At 40.4% G+C, this 23,030-nt stretch overlaps 1 protein-coding gene across 1 annotated transcript; it reads right to left on the reverse strand.

The window, feature by feature from the left end:
* Nucleotides 1-1,389: 1,389 nt before the first annotated feature.
* Nucleotides 1,390-16,845, reverse strand: hs3st1l2 (heparan sulfate (glucosamine) 3-O-sulfotransferase 1-like 2). The gene is made up of 2 exons (XM_061927692.1): nt 16,591-16,845; nt 1,390-2,779 (listed from the first exon to the last, which is right to left on the reverse strand). The coding sequence occupies exons 1-2, from the start codon at nt 16,828-16,830 to the stop codon at nt 2,114-2,116; spliced, it is 906 nt and encodes a 301-aa protein (XP_061783676.1). The 5' UTR covers nt 16,831-16,845; the 3' UTR covers nt 1,390-2,113.
* Between the last annotated feature and the right edge of the window lie 6,185 nt (nt 16,846-23,030).

Raw genomic sequence — 23,030 nt, forward strand, 5'->3', positions numbered from 1 at the left:
TTTAAAATGACATGAAAGGCCACAATAAAATTATGTGGCAGTCCACAATAAAATTCATCGCAAGTTAAAAAGAACAACTTGTTTTGCTACGTATTTAAAATGTATTTAAAGTGAAATAAAAATACTAAATGTTTTCTTTTGTTTTATGTGATGTGGCGGGGACCACATAAAATGATGTGGCGGGCCACTTTAAAATGTTGTGGAGGGCCACGTTAGAATTAAATAAAAAATAAAAATTATGTGGTGCACCACTTTAAAATTTTGCGACGGGCAATGAATAAAATGAAGTGGCAGTCCACAATAAAATAATGTGGCGGGCCACAATAAAATGATACGGTGGACCACATAAAGTCATTGCAAGTTAAAAAGAACAACTTGTTTTGCTACTCGTGCTAATGTATTTAAAATGAAATAAAAATACTAAATTTTTCTTTTGTTTTATGTGATGTGGCGGGCCACTTTAAAATGTTGTGGAGGACCACGTTAGAATTATGTGGCACAGCACTTTAAAATTATGGGACAGGACACATTAAAAATAAGTGGTGGGCCACTTTAAAAAATGTGGCTGACCACATAACTGGTAGATCACATAAAATGACATGGCTAGCCACATTAAAATTACATGAAAGGCCACAATAAAATTATGTGGCAGGCCACAATAAAATTACATAGTGGACTACATAAAGTCATCGCAAGTTAAAAAGAACAACTTGTTTTGCTACGTATTTAAAATGTATTTAAAGTGAAATAAAAATACTAAATTTTTTCTTTTGTTTTATGTGATGTGGCGGGCCACTTTAAAATGTTGTGGAAGGCCACTTTAGAATTATGTGGCGCAGCACTTTAAAATTTTGCTACAGGCAATGTTGAAATTAAGTGGCGGTCAACAATAAAATGAAGTGCCAGTCCACAATAAAATAATGTGGCGGGCCACAATAAAATGATACGATGGACCACATAAAGTCATTGCAAGTTAAAAAGAACAACTTGTTTTGCTACTCGTGCTAATGTATTTAAAATGAAATAAAAATACTAAATTTTTCTTTTGTTTTATGTGATGTGGCGGGCCACTTGAAAATGTTGTGGAGGACCACGTTAGAATTATGTGGCACAGCACTTTAAAATTATGGGACAGGACACATTAAAAAGAAGTGGTGGGCCATATTAAAAATGTGGCTGACCACATAACTGGCAGATCACATAAAATGACATGGCGAGCTACTTTAAAATTACATGAAAGGCCACAATAAAATTATGTGGCAGTCCACAATAAAATTCATCGCAAGTCAAAAAGAACAACTTGTTTTGCTACGTATTTAAAATGTATTTAAAGTGAAATAAAAATACTAAATGTTTTATTTTGTTTTATGTGATGTGGCGGGGACCACATAAAATGATGTGGCGGGCCACTTTAAAATGTTGTGGAGGGCCACGTTAGAATTAAATAAAAAATAAAAAATAAAAATTATGTGGTGCAACACTTTAAAATTTTGCGACGGGCAATGAATAAAATGAAGTGGCAGTCCACAATAAAATAATGTGGCGGGCCACTATAAAATGATACAGTGGACCACATAAAGTCATCGCAAGTTAAAAAGAACAACTTGTTTTGCTACTCGTGCTAATGTATTTAAAATGAAATAAAAATACTAAATTTTTCTTTTGTTTTATTTGATGTGGCGGGCCACTTTAAAATGTCGTGGAGGGCCACATTAGAATTACGTGGCGCACTACTTTAAAATTTTGCTACAGGCAATGTTAAAATGAAGTGGCGGTCAACAATAAAATGAGGTGGCGGACCCAATTAGAATGATGTTACGGGCCACATTAAATGAAGCGGCTGGCCAGATTTGGGCCCCGGGCCTTGAGTTTGACACCTGAGCCCTAATGTAACTAAATAAGTAATCTAAAGTTGGGTACAAAAAATGTTTGAAGAGTTCACAGTGCAACATTTCTCTTGTAATCAAAGTTGATGAGTTTTTCAAAGCCGCTATGAAAGAAGTGCTAGTGGAAAATGGCTCGGGTGGAGGCGGCACCACGGTTCTAAACGTTTGGTGTGGCCCCCGTCAGCCATTTCGTACCTGAGCGCTATGGTTTATCGGCCCTGAAGGTGTCAGCACCAGGAGAAGGACCTCCCGACCATGCTGAAGAACATCTTGTTGGGCTCCCTGAAGTAGCGGCAGAGCTTCCAGAAGGTCCGGGTGCTCAGGGGCGCGTGCGGCCGCCCTTTGGACTGGTCCAGGCACTTGTCGTGTCCCGCCGACAGGAGGCAGTAGAAGCCCTTGGTGGTGTTGTAGTAGAAGTTGTCCGGCGTTATCCGCGGCGGCAGCTCCAGGAACCGCTCGGCCTCCCTCAGCTCGGGGAAGGGGTCTCGGATGAGCGCGTCGCCGTCCACCACGTGGATCTGCTCCCGGGGGAAGACCTCCAGCCAGCGGGCCAGGTGCTGGTGGTACAGGCTCCTCTGCAGCGCTCTGTAGCCCGGGTCGATGGAGCCCTCGTGGAGCAGGAGCTCCTCCAAAGGCTGGTAGGGCTTGCGGCGCGTCAGGCGGTTGTGGAGGACTTGGGTGTAGTCGGAAATGAGCCTCTGGGCCGGGTCGCGGACGATGAGCAGCAAGCGGACGGCGGGGTTCATGGCCCGGACCCGCGCGGGGACTTGTGGGGCCGCAAAATAGCCGGGGGTCTTCTCCACGGTCAGCTGACCGGGCAGGGTGAAAGGCATCTGGGTTCGATACCAAGCCAGGCCTCGGCGGTAGTGCTCCTCCACGTTAAAGTAGTGCACCTGTGACGATACGTACAGTAAACATCGATATCACGATATATCATGTAGCCTCCTGCAATAATCACAGTATGTTATTTAGTATGTAGACTTGTCCAGGCAGCTGAGTACGGCTCCAGCACCCCCGCGACCCAGAAAGGGACAAGCGGTAGAAAATGGATGGATGAATGATTATATATTTCTCCAAACTATTATTAATCTACTTGCTAATTTACTGATAATGGATGGATGAAGTGCTGGCTGTCCGGAGTCGGGACCCGGGGTGGACCGCTCGCCTGTGCATCGGTTGGGGACATCTCTGCGCTGCTTACCCGTCTCCGCTCAGGATGGTCTCCTGCTGACCCCACTATGGACTGGACTCTCACACTATTATGTTAGATCCACTATGGACTGGACTTTCACACTAATATGTTATATCCACTATGGACTGGACTCTTACTATTATGTTAGATCCACTATGGACTGGACTCTCACTATTATGTTAGATCCACTATGGACTGGACTCTCACACTATTATGTTAGATCCACTATGGACTGGACTCTTACTATTATGTTAGATCCACTATGGACTGGACTCTCACTATTATGTTAGATCCACTATGGACTGGACTCTCACACTATTATGTTAGATCCACTATGGACTGGACTCTCACTATTATGTTAGATCCACTATGGACTGGACTCTCACTATTATATTAGATCCACTATGGACTGGACTCTCACACTATTATGCTAGATCCACTATGGACTGGACTCTCACTATTATGTTAGATCCACTATGGACTGGACTCTCACTATTATGTTAGATCCACTATGGACTGGACTCTCTCACTATTATGTTAGATCCACTATGGACTGGACTCTCACTATTATGTTAGATCCACTATGGACTGGACTCTCACACTATTATGTTAGATCCACTATGGACTGGACTCTCACACTATTATGTTAGATCCACTATGGACTGGACTCTCACACTATTATGTTAGATCCACTATGGACTGGACTCTCACACTATTATGTTAGATCCACTACGGACTGGACTCTCACACTATCATGTTAGATCCACTATGGACTGGACTCTCACTATTATGTTATATCCACTATGGACTGGACTCTTACTATTATGTTGGATCCACTATGGACTGGACTCTCACTATTATGTTAGATCCACTATGGACTGGACTCTCACACTATTATGTTAGATCCACTATGGACTGGACTCTTACTATTATGTTAGATCCACTATGGACTGGACTCTCACTATTATGTTAGATCCACTATGGACTGGACTCTCACTATTATGTTAGATCCACTATGGACTGGACTCTCACACTATTATGTTAGATCTACTATGGACTGGACTCTCACTATTATGTTAGATCCACTATGGACTGGACTCTCACTATTATGTTAGATCCACTATGGACTGGACTCTCACTATTATGTTAGATCCACTATGGACTGGACTCTCACACTATTATGTTAGATCCACTATGGACTGGACTTTCACACTATTATGTTAGATCCACTATGGACTGGACTCTCACTATTATGTTATATCCACTATGGACTGGACTCTCACTATTATGTTATATCCACTATGGACTGGACTCTCACTATTATGTTAGATCCACTATGGACTGGACTTTCACACTATTATGTTAGATCCACTATGGACTGGACTCTCACTATTATGTTAGATCCACTATGGACTGGACTCTCACACTATTATGTTAGATCCACTATGGACTGGACTCTCACTATTATGTTAGATCCACTAAGGACTGGACTCTCACTATTATGTTAGATCCACTATGGACTGGACTCTCACTATTATGTTAGATCCACTATGGACTGGCCTCTCTCACTATTATGTTAGACCCACTATGGACTGGACTCTCACACTATTATGTTAGATCCACTATGGACTGGACTCTCACACTATTATGTTAGATCCACTATGGACTGGACTCTCACACTATTATGTTAGATCCACTATGGACTGGACTCTCACATTATTATGTTAGAGCCACTATGGACTGGACTCTCACACTATTATGTTAGATCCACTATGGACTGGATTCTCTCACTATTATGTTAGATCCACTATGGACTGGACTCTCACACTATTATGTTAGATCCACTATGGACTGGACTCTCACACTATTATGTTAGACCCACTATGGACTGGACTCTCACACTATTATGTTAGACCCACTATGGACTGGACTCTCACACTATTATGTTAGATCCACTATGGACTGGACTCTCACACTATTATGTTAGATCCACTATGGACTGGACTCTCACATTATTATGTTAGAGCCACTATGGACTGGACTCTCACACTATTATGTTAGATCCACTATGGACTGGATTCTCTCACTATTATGTTAGATCCACTATGGACTGGACTCTCACACTATTATGTTAGATCCACTATGGACTGGACTCTCACTATTATGTTACATTCACTATAGACTGGACTCTGACACTATTATGTTAGATCCACTATGGACTGGACTCTCACACTATTATGTTAGATCCACTATGGACTGGACTCTCACACTATTATGTTAGATCCACTATGGACTGGACTCTCTCACTATTATGTTAGATCCACTATGGACTGGACTCTCACACTATTATGTTAGATCCACTATGGACTGGACTCTCACTATTATGTTAGATCCACTATGGACTGGACTCTCACTATTATGTTAGATCCACTATGGACTGGACTCTCACACTATTATGTTAGATCCACTATGGACTGGACTCTCACTTATGTTAGATCCACTATGGACTGGACTCTCACTATTATGTTAGATCCACTATGGACTGGACTCTCACTATTATGTTAGATCCACTATGGACTGGACTCTCACACTATTATGTTAGATCCACTATGAACTGGACTCTCACACAATTATGTTAGATCCACTATGGACTGAACTCTCACTATTATGTTAGATCCACTATGGACTGGACTCTCACACTATTATGTTAGATCCACTATGGACTGGACTCTCACTATTATGTTAGATCCACAATGGACTGGACTCTCACTATTATGTTAGATCCACTATGGACTGGACTCTCACACTATTATGTTAGATCCACTATGGACTGGACTCTCACTATTATGTTAGATCCACTATGTACTGGACTCTCACACTATTATGTTAGATCCACTATGGACTGGACTCTCACTATTATGTTAGATCCACTATGGACTGGACTCTCACTATTATGTTAGATCCACTATGGACTGGACTCTCACACTATTATGTTAGATCCACTATGGAATGGACTCTCACACTATTATGTTAGATTCACTATGGACTGGACTCTCACTATTATGTTAGATCCACTATGGACTGGACTCTCACACTATTATGTTAGATCCACTATGGACTGGACTCTCACACTATTATGTTAGATCCACTACGGACTGGACTCTCACACTATTATGTTAGATCCACTATGGACTGGACCCTCACTATTATGTTAGATCCACTATGGACTGGACTCTCACACTATTATGTTAGATCCACTACGGACTGGACTCTCACACTATTATGTTAGATCCACTATGGACTGGACCCTCACTATTATGTTAGATCCACTATGGACTGGACTCTCACACTATTATGTTAGATCCACTATGGACTGGACTTTCACACTAATATGTTATATCCACTATGGACTGGACTCTTACTATTATGTTAGATCCACTATGGACTGGACTCTCACTATTATGTTAGATCCACTATGGACTGGACTCTCACACTATTATGTTAGATCCACTATGGACTGGACTCTTACTATTATGTTAGATCCACTATGGACTGGACTCTCACTATTATGTTAGATCCACTATGGACTGGACTCTCACACTATTATGTTAGATCCACTATGGACTGGACTCTCACTATTATGTTAGATCCACTATGGACTGGACTCTCACTATTATATTAGATCCACTATGGACTGGACTCTCACACTATTATGCTAGATCCACTATGGACTGGACTCTCACTATTATGTTAGATCCACTATGGACTGGACTCTCACTATTATGTTAGATCCACTATGGACTGGACTCTCTCACTATTATGTTAGATCCACTATGGACTGGACTCTCACTATTATGTTAGATCCACTATGGACTGGACTCTCACACTATTATGTTAGATCCACTATGGACTGGACTCTCACACTATTATGTTAGATCCACTATGGACTGGACTCTCACACTATTATGTTAGATCCACTATGGACTGGACTCTCACACTATTATGTTAGATCCACTACGGACTGGACTCTCACACTATCATGTTAGATCCACTATGGACTGGACTCTCACTATTATGTTATATCCACTATGGACTGGACTCTTACTATTATGTTGGATCCACTATGGACTGGACTCTCACTATTATGTTAGATCCACTATGGACTGGACTCTCACACTATTATGTTAGATCCACTATGGACTGGACTCTTACTATTATGTTAGATCCACTATGGACTGGACTCTCACTATTATGTTAGATCCACTATGGACTGGACTCTCACTATTATGTTAGATCCACTATGGACTGGACTCTCACACTATTATGTTAGATCTACTATGGACTGGACTCTCACTATTATGTTAGATCCACTATGGACTGGACTCTCACTATTATGTTAGATCCACTATGGACTGGACTCTCACTATTATGTTAGATCCACTATGGACTGGACTCTCACACTATTATGTTAGATCCACTATGGACTGGACTTTCACACTATTATGTTAGATCCACTATGGACTGGACTCTCACTATTATGTTATATCCACTATGGACTGGACTCTCACTATTATGTTATATCCACTATGGACTGGACTCTCACTATTATGTTAGATCCACTATGGACTGGACTTTCACACTATTATGTTAGATCCACTATGGACTGGACTCTCACTATTATGTTAGATCCACTATGGACTGGACTCTCACACTATTATGTTAGATCCACTATGGACTGGACTCTCACTATTATGTTAGATCCACTAAGGACTGGACTCTCACTATTATGTTAGATCCACTATGGACTGGACTCTCACTATTATGTTAGATCCACTATGGACTGGACTCTCTCACTATTATGTTAGACCCACTATGGACTGGACTCTCACACTATTATGTTAGATCCACTATGGACTGGACTCTCACACTATTATGTTAGATCCACTATGGACTGGACTCTCACACTATTATGTTAGATCCACTATGGACTGGACTCTCACATTATTATGTTAGAGCCACTATGGACTGGACTCTCACACTATTATGTTAGATCCACTATGGACTGGATTCTCTCACTATTATGTTAGATCCACTATGGACTGGACTCTCACACTATTATGTTAGATCCACTATGGACTGGACTCTCACACTATTATGTTAGACCCACTATGGACTGGACTCTCACACTATTATGTTAGATCCACTATGGACTGGACTCTCACACTATTATGTTAGATCCACTATGGACTGGACTCTCACACTATTATGTTAGATCCACTATGGACTGGACTCTCACATTATTATGTTAGAGCCACTATGGACTGGACTCTCACACTATTATGTTAGATCCACTATGGACTGGATTCTCTCACTATTATGTTAGATCCACTATGGACTGGACTCTCACACTATTATGTTAGATCCACTATGGACTGGACTCTCACTATTATGTTACATTCACTATAGACTGGACTCTGACACTATTATGTTAGATCCACTATGGACTGGACTCTCACACTATTATGTTAGATCCACTATGGACTGGACTCTCACACTATTATGTTAGATCCACTATGGACTGGACTCTCTCACTATTATGTTAGATCCACTATGGACTGGACTCTCACACTATTATGTTAGATCCACTATGGACTGGACTCTCACTATTATGTTAGATCCACTATGGACTGGACTCTCACTATTATGTTAGATCCACTATGGACTGGACTCTCACACTATTATGTTAGATCCACTATGGACTGGACTCTCACTTATGTTAGATCCACTATGGACTGGACTCTCACTATTATGTTAGATCCACTATGGACTGGACTCTCACTATTATGTTAGATCCACTATGGACTGGACTCTCACACTATTATGTTAGATCCACTATGAACTGGACTCTCACACAATTATGTTAGATCCACTATGGACTGAACTCTCACTATTATGTTAGATCCACTATGGACTGGACTCTCACACTATTATGTTAGATCCACTATGGACTGGACTCTCACTATTATGTTAGATCCACAATGGACTGGACTCTCACTATTATGTTAGATCCACTATGGACTGGACTCTCACACTATTATGTTAGATCCACTATGGACTGGACTCTCACTATTATGTTAGATCCACTATGTACTGGACTCTCACACTATTATGTTAGATCCACTATGGACTGGACTCTCACTATTATGTTAGATCCACTATGGACTGGACTCTCACTATTATGTTAGATCCACTATGGACTGGACTCTCACACTATTATGTTAGATCCACTATGGAATGGACTCTCACACTATTATGTTAGATTCACTATGGACTGGACTCTCACTATTATGTTAGATCCACTATGGACTGGACTCTCACACTATTATGTTAGATCCACTATGGACTGGACTCTCACACTATTATGTTAGATCCACTACGGACTGGACTCTCACACTATTATGTTAGATCCACTATGGACTGGACCCTCACTATTATGTTAGATCCACTATGGACTGGACTCTCACACTATTATGTTAGATCCACTACGGACTGGACTCTCACACTATTATGTTAGATCCACTATGGACTGGACCCTCACTATTATGTTAGATCCACTATGGACTGGACTCTCACACTATCATGTTAGATCCACTATGAACTGGACTCTCACTATTATGTTAGATCCACTATGGACTGGACTCTCACACTATTATGTTAGATCCACTATTGACTGGACCCTGACACTATTATGTTAGATCCACTATGGACTGGACTCTCTCACTATTATGTTAGATCCACTATGGACTGGACTCTCACACTATTATGTTAGATCCACTATGGACTGGACTCTCACTATTATGTTAGATCCACTATGGACTGGACTCTCACTATTATGTTAGATCCACTATGGACTGGACTCTCACACTATTATGTTAGATCCACTATGGACTGGACTCTCACTTATGTTAGATCCACTATGGACTGGACTCTCACTATTATGTTAGATCCACTATGGACTGGACTCTCACTATTATGTTAGATCCACTATGGACTGGACTCTCACACTATTATGTTAGATCCACTATGAAGTGGACTCTCACACAATTATGTTAGATCCACTATGGACTGGACTCTCACTATTATGTTAGATCCACTATGGACTGGACTCTCACTATTATGTTAGATCCACAATGGACTGGACTCTCACTATTATGTTAGATCCACTATGGACTGGACTCTCACACTATTATGTTAGATCCACTATGGACTGGACTCTCACTTATGTTAGATCCACTATGGACTGGACTCTCACTATTATGTTAGATCCACTATGGACTGGACTCTCACACTATTATGTTAGATCCACTATGGACTGGACTCTCACACTATTATGTTAGATTCACTATGGACTGGACTCTCACTATTATGTTAGATCCACTATGGACTGGACTCTCACACTATTATGTTAGATCCACTATGGACTGGACTCTCACACTATTATGTTAGATCCACTACGGACAGGACTCTCACACTATTATGTTAGATCCACTATGGACTGGACCCTCACTATTATGTTAGATCCACTATGGACTGGACTCTCACACTATTATGTTAGATCCACTATGGACTGGACTCTCACACTATTATGTTAGATCCACTATGGACTGGACCCTGACACTATTATGTTAGATCCACTATGGACTGGACTCTCTCACTATTATGTTAGATCCACTATGGACTGGACTCTCACTATTATGTTAGATCCACTATGGACTGGACTCTCACACTATTATGTTAGATCCACTATGGACTGGACTCTCACACTATTATGTTAGATCCACTATGGACTGGACCCTGACACTATTATGTTAGATCCACTATGGACTGGACTCTCTCACTATTATGTTAGATCCACTATGGACTGGACCCTGACACTATTATGTTAGATCCACTATGGACTGGACTCTCTCACTATTATGTTAGATCCACTATGGACTGGACTCTCACTATTATGTTAGATCCACTATGGACTGGACTCTCACACTATTATGTTAGATCCACTATGGACTGGACTCTCACTATTATGTTAGATCCACTATGGACTGGACTCTCACACTATTATGTTTGATCCACTATGGACTGGACTCTCACTATTATGTTAGATCCACTATGAACTGGACTCTCACTATTATGTTAGATCCACTATGGACTGGACTCTCACACTATTATCTTTGATCCACTATGGACTGGACTCTCACTATTATGTTTGATCCACTATGGACTGGACTCTCACTATTATGTTAGATCCACTATGGACTGGACTCTCACTATTATGTTAGATCCACTATGAACTGGACTCTCACTATTATGTTAGATCCACTATGGACTGGACTCTCACACTATTATGTTTGATCCACTACGGACTGGACTCTCACACTATTATGTTAGATCCACTATGGACTGGACTCTCACTATTATGTTAGATCCACTATGGACTGGACTCTCTCACTATTATGTTAGATCCACTATGGACTGGACTCCCACTATTATGCTAGATCCACTATGGACTGGACTCTCACACTATTATGTTAGATCTACTATGGACTGGACTCTCACTATTATGTTAGATCCACTATGGACTGGACTCTCACTATTATGTTAGATCCACTATGGACTGGACTCTCTCACTATTATGTTAGATCCACTATGGACTGGACTCTCACTATTATGTTAGATCCACTATGGACTGGACTCTCACACTATTATGTTAGATCCACTATGGACTGGACTCTCACACTATTATGTTAGATCCACTATGGACTGGACTCTCACACTATTATGTTAGATCCACTATGGACTGGACTCTCACACTATTATGTTAGATCCACTGTGGACTGGACTCTTACTATTATGTTAGATCCACTATGGACTGGACTCTCACACTATTATGTTAGATCTACTATGGACTGGACTCTCACTATTATGTTAGAGCCACTATGGACTGGACTCTCACACTAACATGTTAGATCCACTATGGACTGGACTCTCACTATTATGTTTGATCCACTATGGACTGGACTCTCACTATTATGTTAGATCCACTATGGACTGGACTCTCACATTATTATGTTAGATCCACTATGGACTGGACTCTCACATTATTATGTTAGATCCACTATGGACTGGACTCTCACACTATTATGTTAGATCCACTATGGACTGGACTCTCACTATTATGTTTGATCCACTATGGACTGGACTCTCACTATTATGTTAGATCCACTATGGACTGGACTCTCACTATTATGTTACATCCACTATAGACTGGACCCTGACACTATTATGTTAGATCCACTATGGACTGGACTCTCACACTATTATGTTAGATCCACTATGGACTGGACTCTCACTATTATGTTAGATCCACTATGGACTGGACTCTCACACTATTACGTTAGATCCACTATGGACTGGACTCTCACACTATTATGTTAGATCCACTATGGACTGGACTCTCACTAGTATGTTAGATCCACTATGGACTGGACTCTCACACTATTATGTTAGATCCACTATGGACTGGACTCTCACACTATTATGTTAGATCCACTATGGACTGGACTCTCACACTATTATGTTAGATCCACTGTGGACTGGACTCTTACTATTATGTTAGATCCACTATGGACTGGACTCTCACACTATTATGTTAGATCTACTATGGACTGGACTCTCACTATTATGTTAGAGCCACTATGGACTGGACTCTCACACTATCATGTTAGATCCACTATGGACTGGACTCTCACTATTATGTTTGATCCACTATGGACTGGACTCTCACTATTATGTTAGATCCACTATGGACTGGACTCTCACATTATTATGTTAGATCCACTATGGACTGGACTCTCACACTATTATGTTAGATCCACTATGGACTGGACTCTCACACTATTATGTTAGATCCACTATGGACTGGACTCTCACTATTATGTTAGATCCACTAAGGACTGGACTCTCACTATTATGTTAGATCCACTATGGACTGGACTCTCACTATTATGTTAGATCCACTATGGACTGGACTCTCACTATTATGTTAGATCCACTATGGACTGGACTCTCACTATTATATTAGATCCACTATGGACTGGACTCTCACACTATCATGTTAGATCCACTATGGACTGGACTCTCACTATTATGTTAGATCCACTATGGACTGGACTCTCACACTATTATGTTAGATCCACTATGGACTGGACTCTCACACTATTATGTTAGATCCACTATGGACTGGACTCTCACACTATCATGTTAGATCCACTATGGACTGGACTCTCTCACTATTATGTTAGATCCACTATGGACTGGACTCTCACACTATTATGCTAGATCCACTATGGACTGGACTCTCACACTATTATGTTAGATCCACTATGGACTGGACTCTCACTATTATGTTAGATCCACTATGGACTGGACTCTCACACTATTATGTTAGATCCACTATGGACTGGACTCTCACACTATTATGTTAGATCCACTATGGACTGGAGGTGAGGGGAGCAGTGAGCAGCAGCGGTGGCCGCGCCCGGGAATCATTTCTGGTGATTTAACCCCCAATTCCAACCCTTGATGCTGAGTGCCAAGCAGGGAGGTAATGGCTCCCATTTTTATAGTCTTTGGTATAAATTGGCCACTGAGTAGGCCATATATGTAATATTTACATATTATATATACAGTATATTACATATACTGATATTTTCTTATATTATATTTTTATATAATATATACAATGCTGATACTTCAATTTTTTCAGGATCATCACAATTATGTTATAGTTATAAATAGACAAGATGGCGGTGTAACAATATCAAGTAGGTATTTACATTATTTCCTTCTCCCCTATTGTCACATACAGCATGTTGAGCAAAATTAATGAAGTCCGTATTGCAAAATAAGCCTAAACTGTAAAAAAAAAAAAATATGTGCACAATTTACGGTAAAATGTGGACTTTGCCGTGAAAAATCCAGTCACGGTGTATAGGACATAACGGTATGTTGATGTCGAATCCGTCAACTTTACAGTCAATAACTGTTTGTGCTACGGTAAATTAACATGAAAACTGATATATTGGTAAGCATGTTTTGTCCAGAGGATTATTTGTGATTTGTACGTTTTCATAATGTGCTTGTTCTTGTAAATAATGTCAATAATTCAATGTATATACTCTGATGATTAACTTGTGTGATGACTGTGTTCATACTTGCCAACCTTGAGCATACTTGCCAACCTTGAGACCTCCGATTTCGGGAGGTGGGGGTGCGGGGTGGGGCCGGGAGCGTGGTCGGGGGTGGGGCGGGGGGCGTGGTTAAGATATATATATATATATAAGAAATACTTGACTTTCAGTGAATTCTAGCTATATATATATATATATATATATATATATATATATATATATATATATATATATATATATATATATATATACATATATATATATATATATATATATATATATATATATATATATATATATATATATATATATATATATATATATATATATATATATATATATATATAAATAAAATAAATACTTGAATTTCAGTGTTCATTTACAAACTACAACTCACAAACACTTTAGAGTTAGGCTCCACCATCAGAATGTGTACTTAAACTTATAAAGATCACATGGATATTATTCAGTGAGTTGATTCACCAAAACTAACCTGTTATACAGGAGGAAAAAGCACACAGGACGTTTCAATTGTTCACAGACTGGTCGCGCTCATCAGAATGACAAGACACTTCCGGTCTGCAGGTGATAGCATTCAATTGGGAAGAAACGCCCTACTGCCCCCTACTGACCAATATGAATACTGATAAATGTGTAATGACAGCTCCAAAAACGAATTCAAACCACAAAATAAAATAAATAAATCAACACAAAAATGTGACACATTATGGGTGGGTCACATATGCATGTACAGTAGATGGCAGTATTGTCCTGTTTAAAAGTGTCACAACATTGCTGTTTACGGCAGACGACCTGCTTTACGGTAGACACTGTTGTTGTGTGTTGTCAACACGTCACTCAGGTCCGCCTGAATTTCGGGAGTTTTTCGGGAGAAAATTTGTCCCGGGAGGTTTTCGGGAGAGGCGCTGAATTTCCGGGAGGGTTGGCAAGTATGACCTTGAGACCTCCGATTTCGGGAGGTGGGGGTTGGGGGCGTGGTCGGGGGTGGCGCGGGGCGTGGTTGGGGGCGTGGTTAAGAGGGGAGGAGTATATTGACAGCTAGAATTTACCAAGTCAAGTATTTCATACATATATATATATATATATATATATATATATATATATATATATATATATATATATATATATATATATATATATGTATATATATATATATATATATATATCTACATCCTGAAAATATGCAAACAAAACTGTGTTTAGATAATTGATACTTCAAACTTGCATAAATAAATATTAAGGAATATAACATAACTTGGCTTCTGAGAGTTTCAAAATGTAATGAATAAAATGCTAAAGTTGTTGATAAACAAGCAATTATTTTAATAATTAAATATGGTCATTTTAAATGAATTATTATGATAATTTAAAATCAATTATTTCAAATATGTTTATTTTAATGTATAATTCTATGGCTGGATGTAATAAGGAGTCACGAAAAAATACAAATAAAAATACAATTAATTTTGATGTTTTTAGCAAAATATAGTAAACATGTATTTAGTTTTTTGTTTTTTTTAATTAATAAATATATTTATTTTTCGGTAAAATAAACATAATAATACAATTTATCTCTAGTCTGGATGATTTAGTTCTTGTCACCCTGTTGTCCTCCCGTCGTGAAAAAAAGGCTGTCCTCACTCAGGTCCGCATGGAGCTGGAGGGGGCGTGGCTTCCAGCTCCGGCTGAAAATCAGGAGATTTTCGGGAGAATATTTGTCCCGGGAGCTTTTCGGGAGAGGCGCTGAATTTCGGGAGTCTCCCGGAAAATTCGGGAGGGTTGGCAAGTATGACTGTGTTATGCTGATAGTATATATTTGTACCATGAATTGATTAACGTGGACCCCGACTTAAACAAGTGGGAACAACTTATTGGGGTGTTACCATTTAGTGGTCAATTGTACGGAATATGTACTGTACTGTGCAATCTACTAATACAAGTTTCAATCAATCAATCAAAAAATTCTATTTTTGGCCAAAGTAAACAACTTGGAGTTGTCTTTATTTTTAAGTTATCATGCCATGATTTTACCCTTTAGTAATAGAGCTCAAATGACTTTGACACCCGTGTGTTAAGGGTATCCACATTTGCTTGGTTACCTTTAACACAAAGCTGTCTGGATTGATCTCAATTGTGTTGCTTTAATGGACAAAATGTATCAAGTTGCCCCCTCATCCTTCTTTTGTTCTGTAAAAGTCTGGAGACGCCTGGCTTAATTAAAGGTTAATTAATGATGTCCTACCTCTGCCTTTGCCACCTCCACATCCGGGTGCAGGTTGAGCATCTCCAGCAGGGCTCTGGTGCCACCTTTACGCACGCCGATGATAATGGCGCCCGGCAGCCGCTGTTTGCTGGCGTTGGAGGACGACGGCCAGCCGACGGAGGGCCTGGGACCCCTGCTGCGGAGTTCTTTGAAGCAAACAGACAGCTGAGTGTGCAGCAGCAGGAGCGCCAGCAGCGCCAGCAGCAGCGTCCACAGCATGGTGACACACACACACACACAGCGGAGGTTATGTCCAAACACTCATGGACCTTCCAGACGTCTTCACTGATGTCACCTGTGACAGAGATCAAACATTCTCTTAGGTCAGGGGTGTCAAACTCCTTTTCATCGCAGTTATGGTTGCCCTCAGATAATGAGTAATATATGAATATACATGTATATATAGATGCGCGGATAGGCAATTTATTTCATCCGCAACCGCGTCAGAAAGTCGTCAACCATCCGCCATCCACCCGATGTAACGTTTGATCAGAACTGCACCCGCCCGCCATCCGCCCGCACCCGCCCGAAGTTTTATTTACGGAGGCAATAATTGAGCATGGATTTCCAATCGCACTGGCTGATCACATGGGACAGTTAAATGTTTGTAATGCAACCTTTAAAAATCATTACGCGGTGATCGCGGTCCCAAAAATAAACTTTTCTTGCATGATAATGTCCAGAAAAATTCGCTTTATATTACTATAGAGTCCTTTTAACGAATGAGTTTGATGGTTTATCACAAACCTTAAATGAAAGAAGTCCTTTGTTCTCCTGCACCATGCGCGCGTGCGCTTTGGCCTTGCTTCGTGTTTGGTGCGCAATCCTGTCGACTGTATTTCACAGCACGACATACTGTTAAAAGTGTTTATACTATTTATGCTTTCAAGTCCAAGTTGAAGAAATCTTGTTAAATGATGACAGCATAACTACCAAAATACAGAAGTATGTCCTTAATATTTTTGCAGTGCTATTTCTGTTGAAAAGTTCAAATGATTACATTAGAGATGTGATGTGCCACTTTTCAAGTGTCTGATGGCTTCAATTAATTTTAATTAATTTTTCATATTTTGAATTCTTTTGAAAGGCTTACAAAAAAACTACATTTGAATTGTAATTCCATGCTATTGACAGGACTATTAATTTTAATGAAGTTAGCTTACCATGTTTACAGTATGATAATTGTGATAGAAATGTGAATTTTAGGCACAGAATATTTTTTACAATTGAACAAGGCAGTAGATTATACAAGCTTGGACAGAAAGTTAATAATGACACCAATTTTTTTTTTAATGGAATTGTTTAGTACTGTTTTACCATTTGTTTACTGTAAAAAGTGTTTATACTTTCAATGAACAAATTGAAGTCTTGTGAAAGGTTGACAGGATAACTGGCATTAACTGTCAAAATAATTTCAAACTATTGAAGTTAGCTTACAGAATAAACATGCCAATCAACCCATATGATTTTTGCTGTAATATTTTTGTTTTGAAAAGTCACTGTGACTGATAGAAAAGTGATGGTTTTAGCAACATTTTAACCTGTCTGAATGCTAATAATCATTTTGCGTCGGGGGGCGAAGCCCTGAACCCTCCACCAGGACTTTGTCCTGGACCTACCGGGGCCTGCGGCCCTTGGACCCTGGCTACTAGGTTTTTCTGATTTCAAAAGTTGGCAGGTATGGTGAGGTTATAAAGCTTTTGCCTGTTAAAGAAAGGAGACTGATCCAATGCAGCACAGACTTTCGCGTGCCACGCTGTCACGACCCAGACGCACACCAGTGCGCAATCATATGGGAGCCGCGCTGAGCGCACCTCCAAGCGCGTCTCGCTGCCGGCGACGGCCGGGTATGGGCCCGACGCTCCAGCGCCATCCATTTTCAGGGCTAGTTGATTCGGCAGGTGGGTTGTTACACACTCCTTAGCGGGTTCCGACTTCCATGGCCACCGTCCTGCTCTCTATATAAACCAGGGTGAGCCCCACCCCTTTCGTGAGCGCACTGCGCGCGGAGTGACCCCTGTTACGCGCCCCCGGCAACAGGGGTGGCGGGCAGGTAAGCTGCGCGGGCGGAGCGCGCGGAGTGACCCATGTTACGAGCCCCCGGCCACGGGGGTGGCGGGCAGGTAAGCTGCTTACCTGCTGCGCGTGACGCCGGCCGCGGCGAAGGCGGACGAGGCGGGGTGTCGGTGCGGTGGGCGCGGTGGTGACCCTGGACGTGCGTCGGGCCCTTCTCGCGGATCGCCTCAGCTACGGCTCCCGGTGGGGCCCTCTCGGGGGAAGGGGCCTCGGTCCCGGACCCCGGCGAGGCGTCCCTTCTCCGCTCCGTAAAAGTGTCCATCTCTTTTCTTTTTTTTTCTTCTGTTGTGGCATATGCTGCAGGTGCCTGCTCGTTTTTCGTATGTGGGTAACATCATTTAACTATGTATATATATTTCCCAATTGGTTTAACTGCCACCCGCAAAAAAAAAAACCCAAAAAAAATCGAATTAATCCGCCCGACGCGACCCACGCGCGCGGATAAAATCTTATTTTTTTTTATTTCATCCGCCCGATCCGCGGATAATCCGCGGACTCCGCGGTTGTGCCCGCAAACCGCGCATCTATATATATATATATAAACCCCGTTTCCATATGAGTTGGGAAATTGTGTTAGATGTAAATATAAACGGAATACAATGATTTGCAAATCCTTTTCAACCCATATTCAGTTGAATGCACTACAAAGACAACATATTTGATGTTCAAACTCATAAACTTTATTTTTTTTTTGCAAATAATAATTAACTTAGAATTTCATGGCTGCAACACGTGCCAAAGTAGTTGGGAAAGGGCATGTTCACCACTGTGTTACATGGCCTTTCCTTTTAACAACGCTCAATAAACGTTTGGGAACTAAGGAAACTAATTGTTGAAGCTTTGAAAGTGGAATTCTTTCCCATTCTTGTTTTATGTAGAGCTTCAGTCGTTCAACAGTCCGGGGGTCTCCGCTGTCGTATTTTACGCTTCATAATGCGCCACACATTTTCGATAGGAGACAGGTCTGGACTGCAGGCGGGCCAGGAAAGTACCCGCACTCCTTTTTTACGAAGCCACGCTGTTGTAACATGTGCTGAATGTGGCTTGGCATTGTCTTGCTGAAATAAGCAGGGGCGTCCATGAAAAAGACGGCGCTGAGATATCAGCATATGTTGTTCCAATACCTGCATGTACCTTTCAGCATTAATGGTGCCTTCACAGATGTGTAAGTTACCCATGCCTTGGGCACTAATGCACCCCCATACCATCACACATGCTGGCTTTTCAACTTTGCGTCGATAACAGCCTGGATGGTTCGCTTCCCTTTGGGTCCGGATGACACGATGTCGAATATTTCCAAAAACAATTTGAAATGTGGACTCGTCAGAACACTTTTCCACTTTGCATGAGTCCATCTTAGATGATCTCGGGCCCAGAGAAGCCGGCGGCGTTTCTGGGTGTTGTTGATAAATGGCTTTGGCTTTGCATAGTAGAGCTTTAACTTGCACTTACAGATGTAGCGACCAACTGTATTTAGTGGCAGTGGTTTTCTGAAGTGTTCCTGAGCTCATGTGGTGATATCCTTTAGAGATTGATGTCGGTTTTTGATACATTGCCATCTGAGGGATCGAAGGTCACGGTCATTCATGCTGCTTACGTGCAGTGATTTCTCCAGATTCTCTGAACCTTTTGATGATATTATGGAGCGTAGATGTTGAAATCCCTAAATTTCTTGCAATTGCACTTTGAGAAACGTTGTTCTTAAACTGTTCGACTATTTGCTCACGCAGTTGTGGACAAAGGGGTGTACCTCGCCCCATCCTTTCTTGTGAAAGACTGAGCATTTTTTTGGGAAGCTGTTTTTATACCCAATCATGGCACCCACCTGTTCCCAATTAGCCTGCACACCTGTGGGATGTTCCAAATAAGGGTTTGATGAGCATTCCTCAACTTTATCAGTATTTATTGCCACCTTTCCCAACTTCTTTGTCACGTGTTGCTGGCATCAAATTCAATGCAAAACATTGTATTCCGTTTATATTTACATCCAACACAATTTCCCAACTCATATGGAAACGGGGTTTGTACATTAACAATATATTTTTTGGACATAAGCTGCTGAAGTGTATTCCGGTCGTGTCATCTTTCTGATTTTGCTTCAGTAAAGCGTCTCCGACGTCTCTTTTGATCCAGCCGCACTGCCATGTGTTAGAATAATTGTTTGTAAGTTATCACAAAAAACTTTGTGTTGAAATGAGTTCCTAGCAAGAAGACAAAAGCTGTCTTTGAAACCTACCAAGAAGAAAGCTAGTAAAACTCCACTGCGTAAGAGGGTAAAGCCACCTGAAGGGTTTTCTGTTTTCTCTCATGTATGGTAATCAACAGAAATATATTGTTCTACCCCAAGGACTTCAAAGCGGACAGATGGTAGGATCTGCCCAATTTCCAGACGAACTCTTTTTGAAGTATTTTACGAACTCTTTTCGAACTATTTTATGGAATTCTTTTTGAACTATTTTACGAACTCTTTTTGAACTGACCTTTCCTGTGAATTGTTTACGACCTTTTCTGTGAACTTTTTGCGACCTTTGTCCTTTGGAAACAAAGGTGGCCATGTGGTCGGGTGAGGGTCCAAAATAAAAGAATGAGGCTGTCAGGCTTGTCCCTGACAGTTTGGTCAAGTTTGAGTTTTTCCTCTGTCATTTCCTGTCAACGCTCTTATTTTGGTTATTTCCTCATTGTCTCCCTGAGTGCTGCTTCCCCTCAGCTGCGGCTGATTGGCACCTGGCTACACCTGGTGTCAATCAGCCAGCTGCTATTTAAACCTGCCTTCCCCTCCAGTCAGTGCTGGATTATTGTCATTGTCGATGTCACTACTACCTGTCATAATACTTGTCGTTGTGGCTCCGTCTACTTTTGTTCACTCTGCTCATGTCATAGTTCCTTCGTGTCACAGTAAGTGTTTTTGTTTCTTGTCGACAGTTAGCCTTTGTGCTATTTTAGTTCATAGCCAAGTTTGTTCTCGCGCCTTTTGTTTGTACCCTTTTGTTGTTGTTTTTTTGCTATAGTATTAAATCATGTTTTCTCGCTCAATGCCTGCCGTCATCTCTGCATCTTGGGGTTCGTCACCAATATACCCTGACAGAGGCATGCGATCTTTTGGCAGAGCTTGCTGAGATACTGTACAAGGGTACAGTGTAAAGGCGACTCTCCTCAATATATTGAGTCCAAATTGAATTCTGTCTCTGTTTGATTCTTTGCTTCTTGTCTTGTTTAATAGATGTCATCAGTGTTTGAACCTGACACCATGTCATCCTTCTGTCCCGACGAGGATGACAAGACCGGAAATACACTTCACTGCAATAAAAATCTATACATTTTCCTTTAAAAACCGGCAGCTCAGTCACCAGAATTTTACAGTAGAAGCAGTGGTTTTTTTTTACAGCACATAAAACAATTGAATGAATGTAATGGAAAAACAATACCACTGTTTTTAGCGGTAAAATTCATGCAACAGATCTGCCAGTTTGTTTTTTACTGTAAAATCTTAAATTTTACTTTTAAAAACTGGCGGCTCAGTCAACAGAATTTTACAGTAGACGCAGTGTTTTTTTTTACAGCATATAAAACAATTGAATGTTGGTATTATCAACTTACAAGGGCATTCTTTTTGTATTGTTTCAGTTTCATAAGTTCACCAGAACTTCACCGTGGACTTACTGAGTCTGTTTAGCTGATTGGACAGCTAGCTTCCGCAGCTAGTGGGCCCAAGACGATGACTTCTGTTTTGCTTAATCAGCCGTTTTACTGCCGTGTGACAGGCATCGTTTGGAAACAATGAAGGTATGCAAATGAACATTTACAATATATTTTGTACTGCAGTTTGGTTAATATTTGTACAAATATTATTTTCTTCTAAAATTTGGTGGGTGTGGCTTTATAGCCCGGAAAATACAGTAATAACAATACAATTTATCACTGATAACACAAAGTTGGTACTAAGTTTTGACATAAAATGACTGTTTTTTTTTGGATGGATGGTATCAAAGTACCCCCCGCATATTTACTGTGTTAATTTTTGAAATGTTTTTAACATTTTTAAAAAAAAATTAAATTTTTGTAAACATTTTTTAATTTTTTACAATTTTTAAAAAAACTTTAATTTTTTTTTTCTTTTAATTTTAATTATTATTTTTTTTTTATTTTTTTTTTTTTTAATATTTTTAAATATTTTTAACTTTTTTTTAAACTTTTTAAAACTTTTTTTAAACTTTTTAAAAACTTTTTTAAAACTTTTTTTTAACTTTTTTTAAAACTTTTTTTAAAACATTTTACCCTAACCCTAACCCTAATCCTAACCCTAACCCTAACCCTAAAAAAAAATGTTAATTGTTGAAATTGTT

This window comes from Nerophis lumbriciformis, linkage group LG03 (genome assembly GCF_033978685.3).
Source record: "Nerophis lumbriciformis linkage group LG03, RoL_Nlum_v2.1, whole genome shotgun sequence".
Taxonomy (NCBI): domain Eukaryota; kingdom Metazoa; phylum Chordata; class Actinopteri; order Syngnathiformes; family Syngnathidae; genus Nerophis; species Nerophis lumbriciformis.

Excerpts from the sequence above, each read along its gene's own strand:
- hs3st1l2 (XM_061927692.1), bottom strand. The coding sequence starts at position 16,830 with ATGCTGTGGACGCTGCTGCTGGCGCTGCTGGCGCTCCTGCTGCTGCAC. Across the intron at positions 2,780-16,590 it reads TGGAGGTGGCAAAGGCAGAG|GTGCACTACTTTAACGTGGA; the intron begins GTAGGACATCAT and ends GTATCGTCACAG.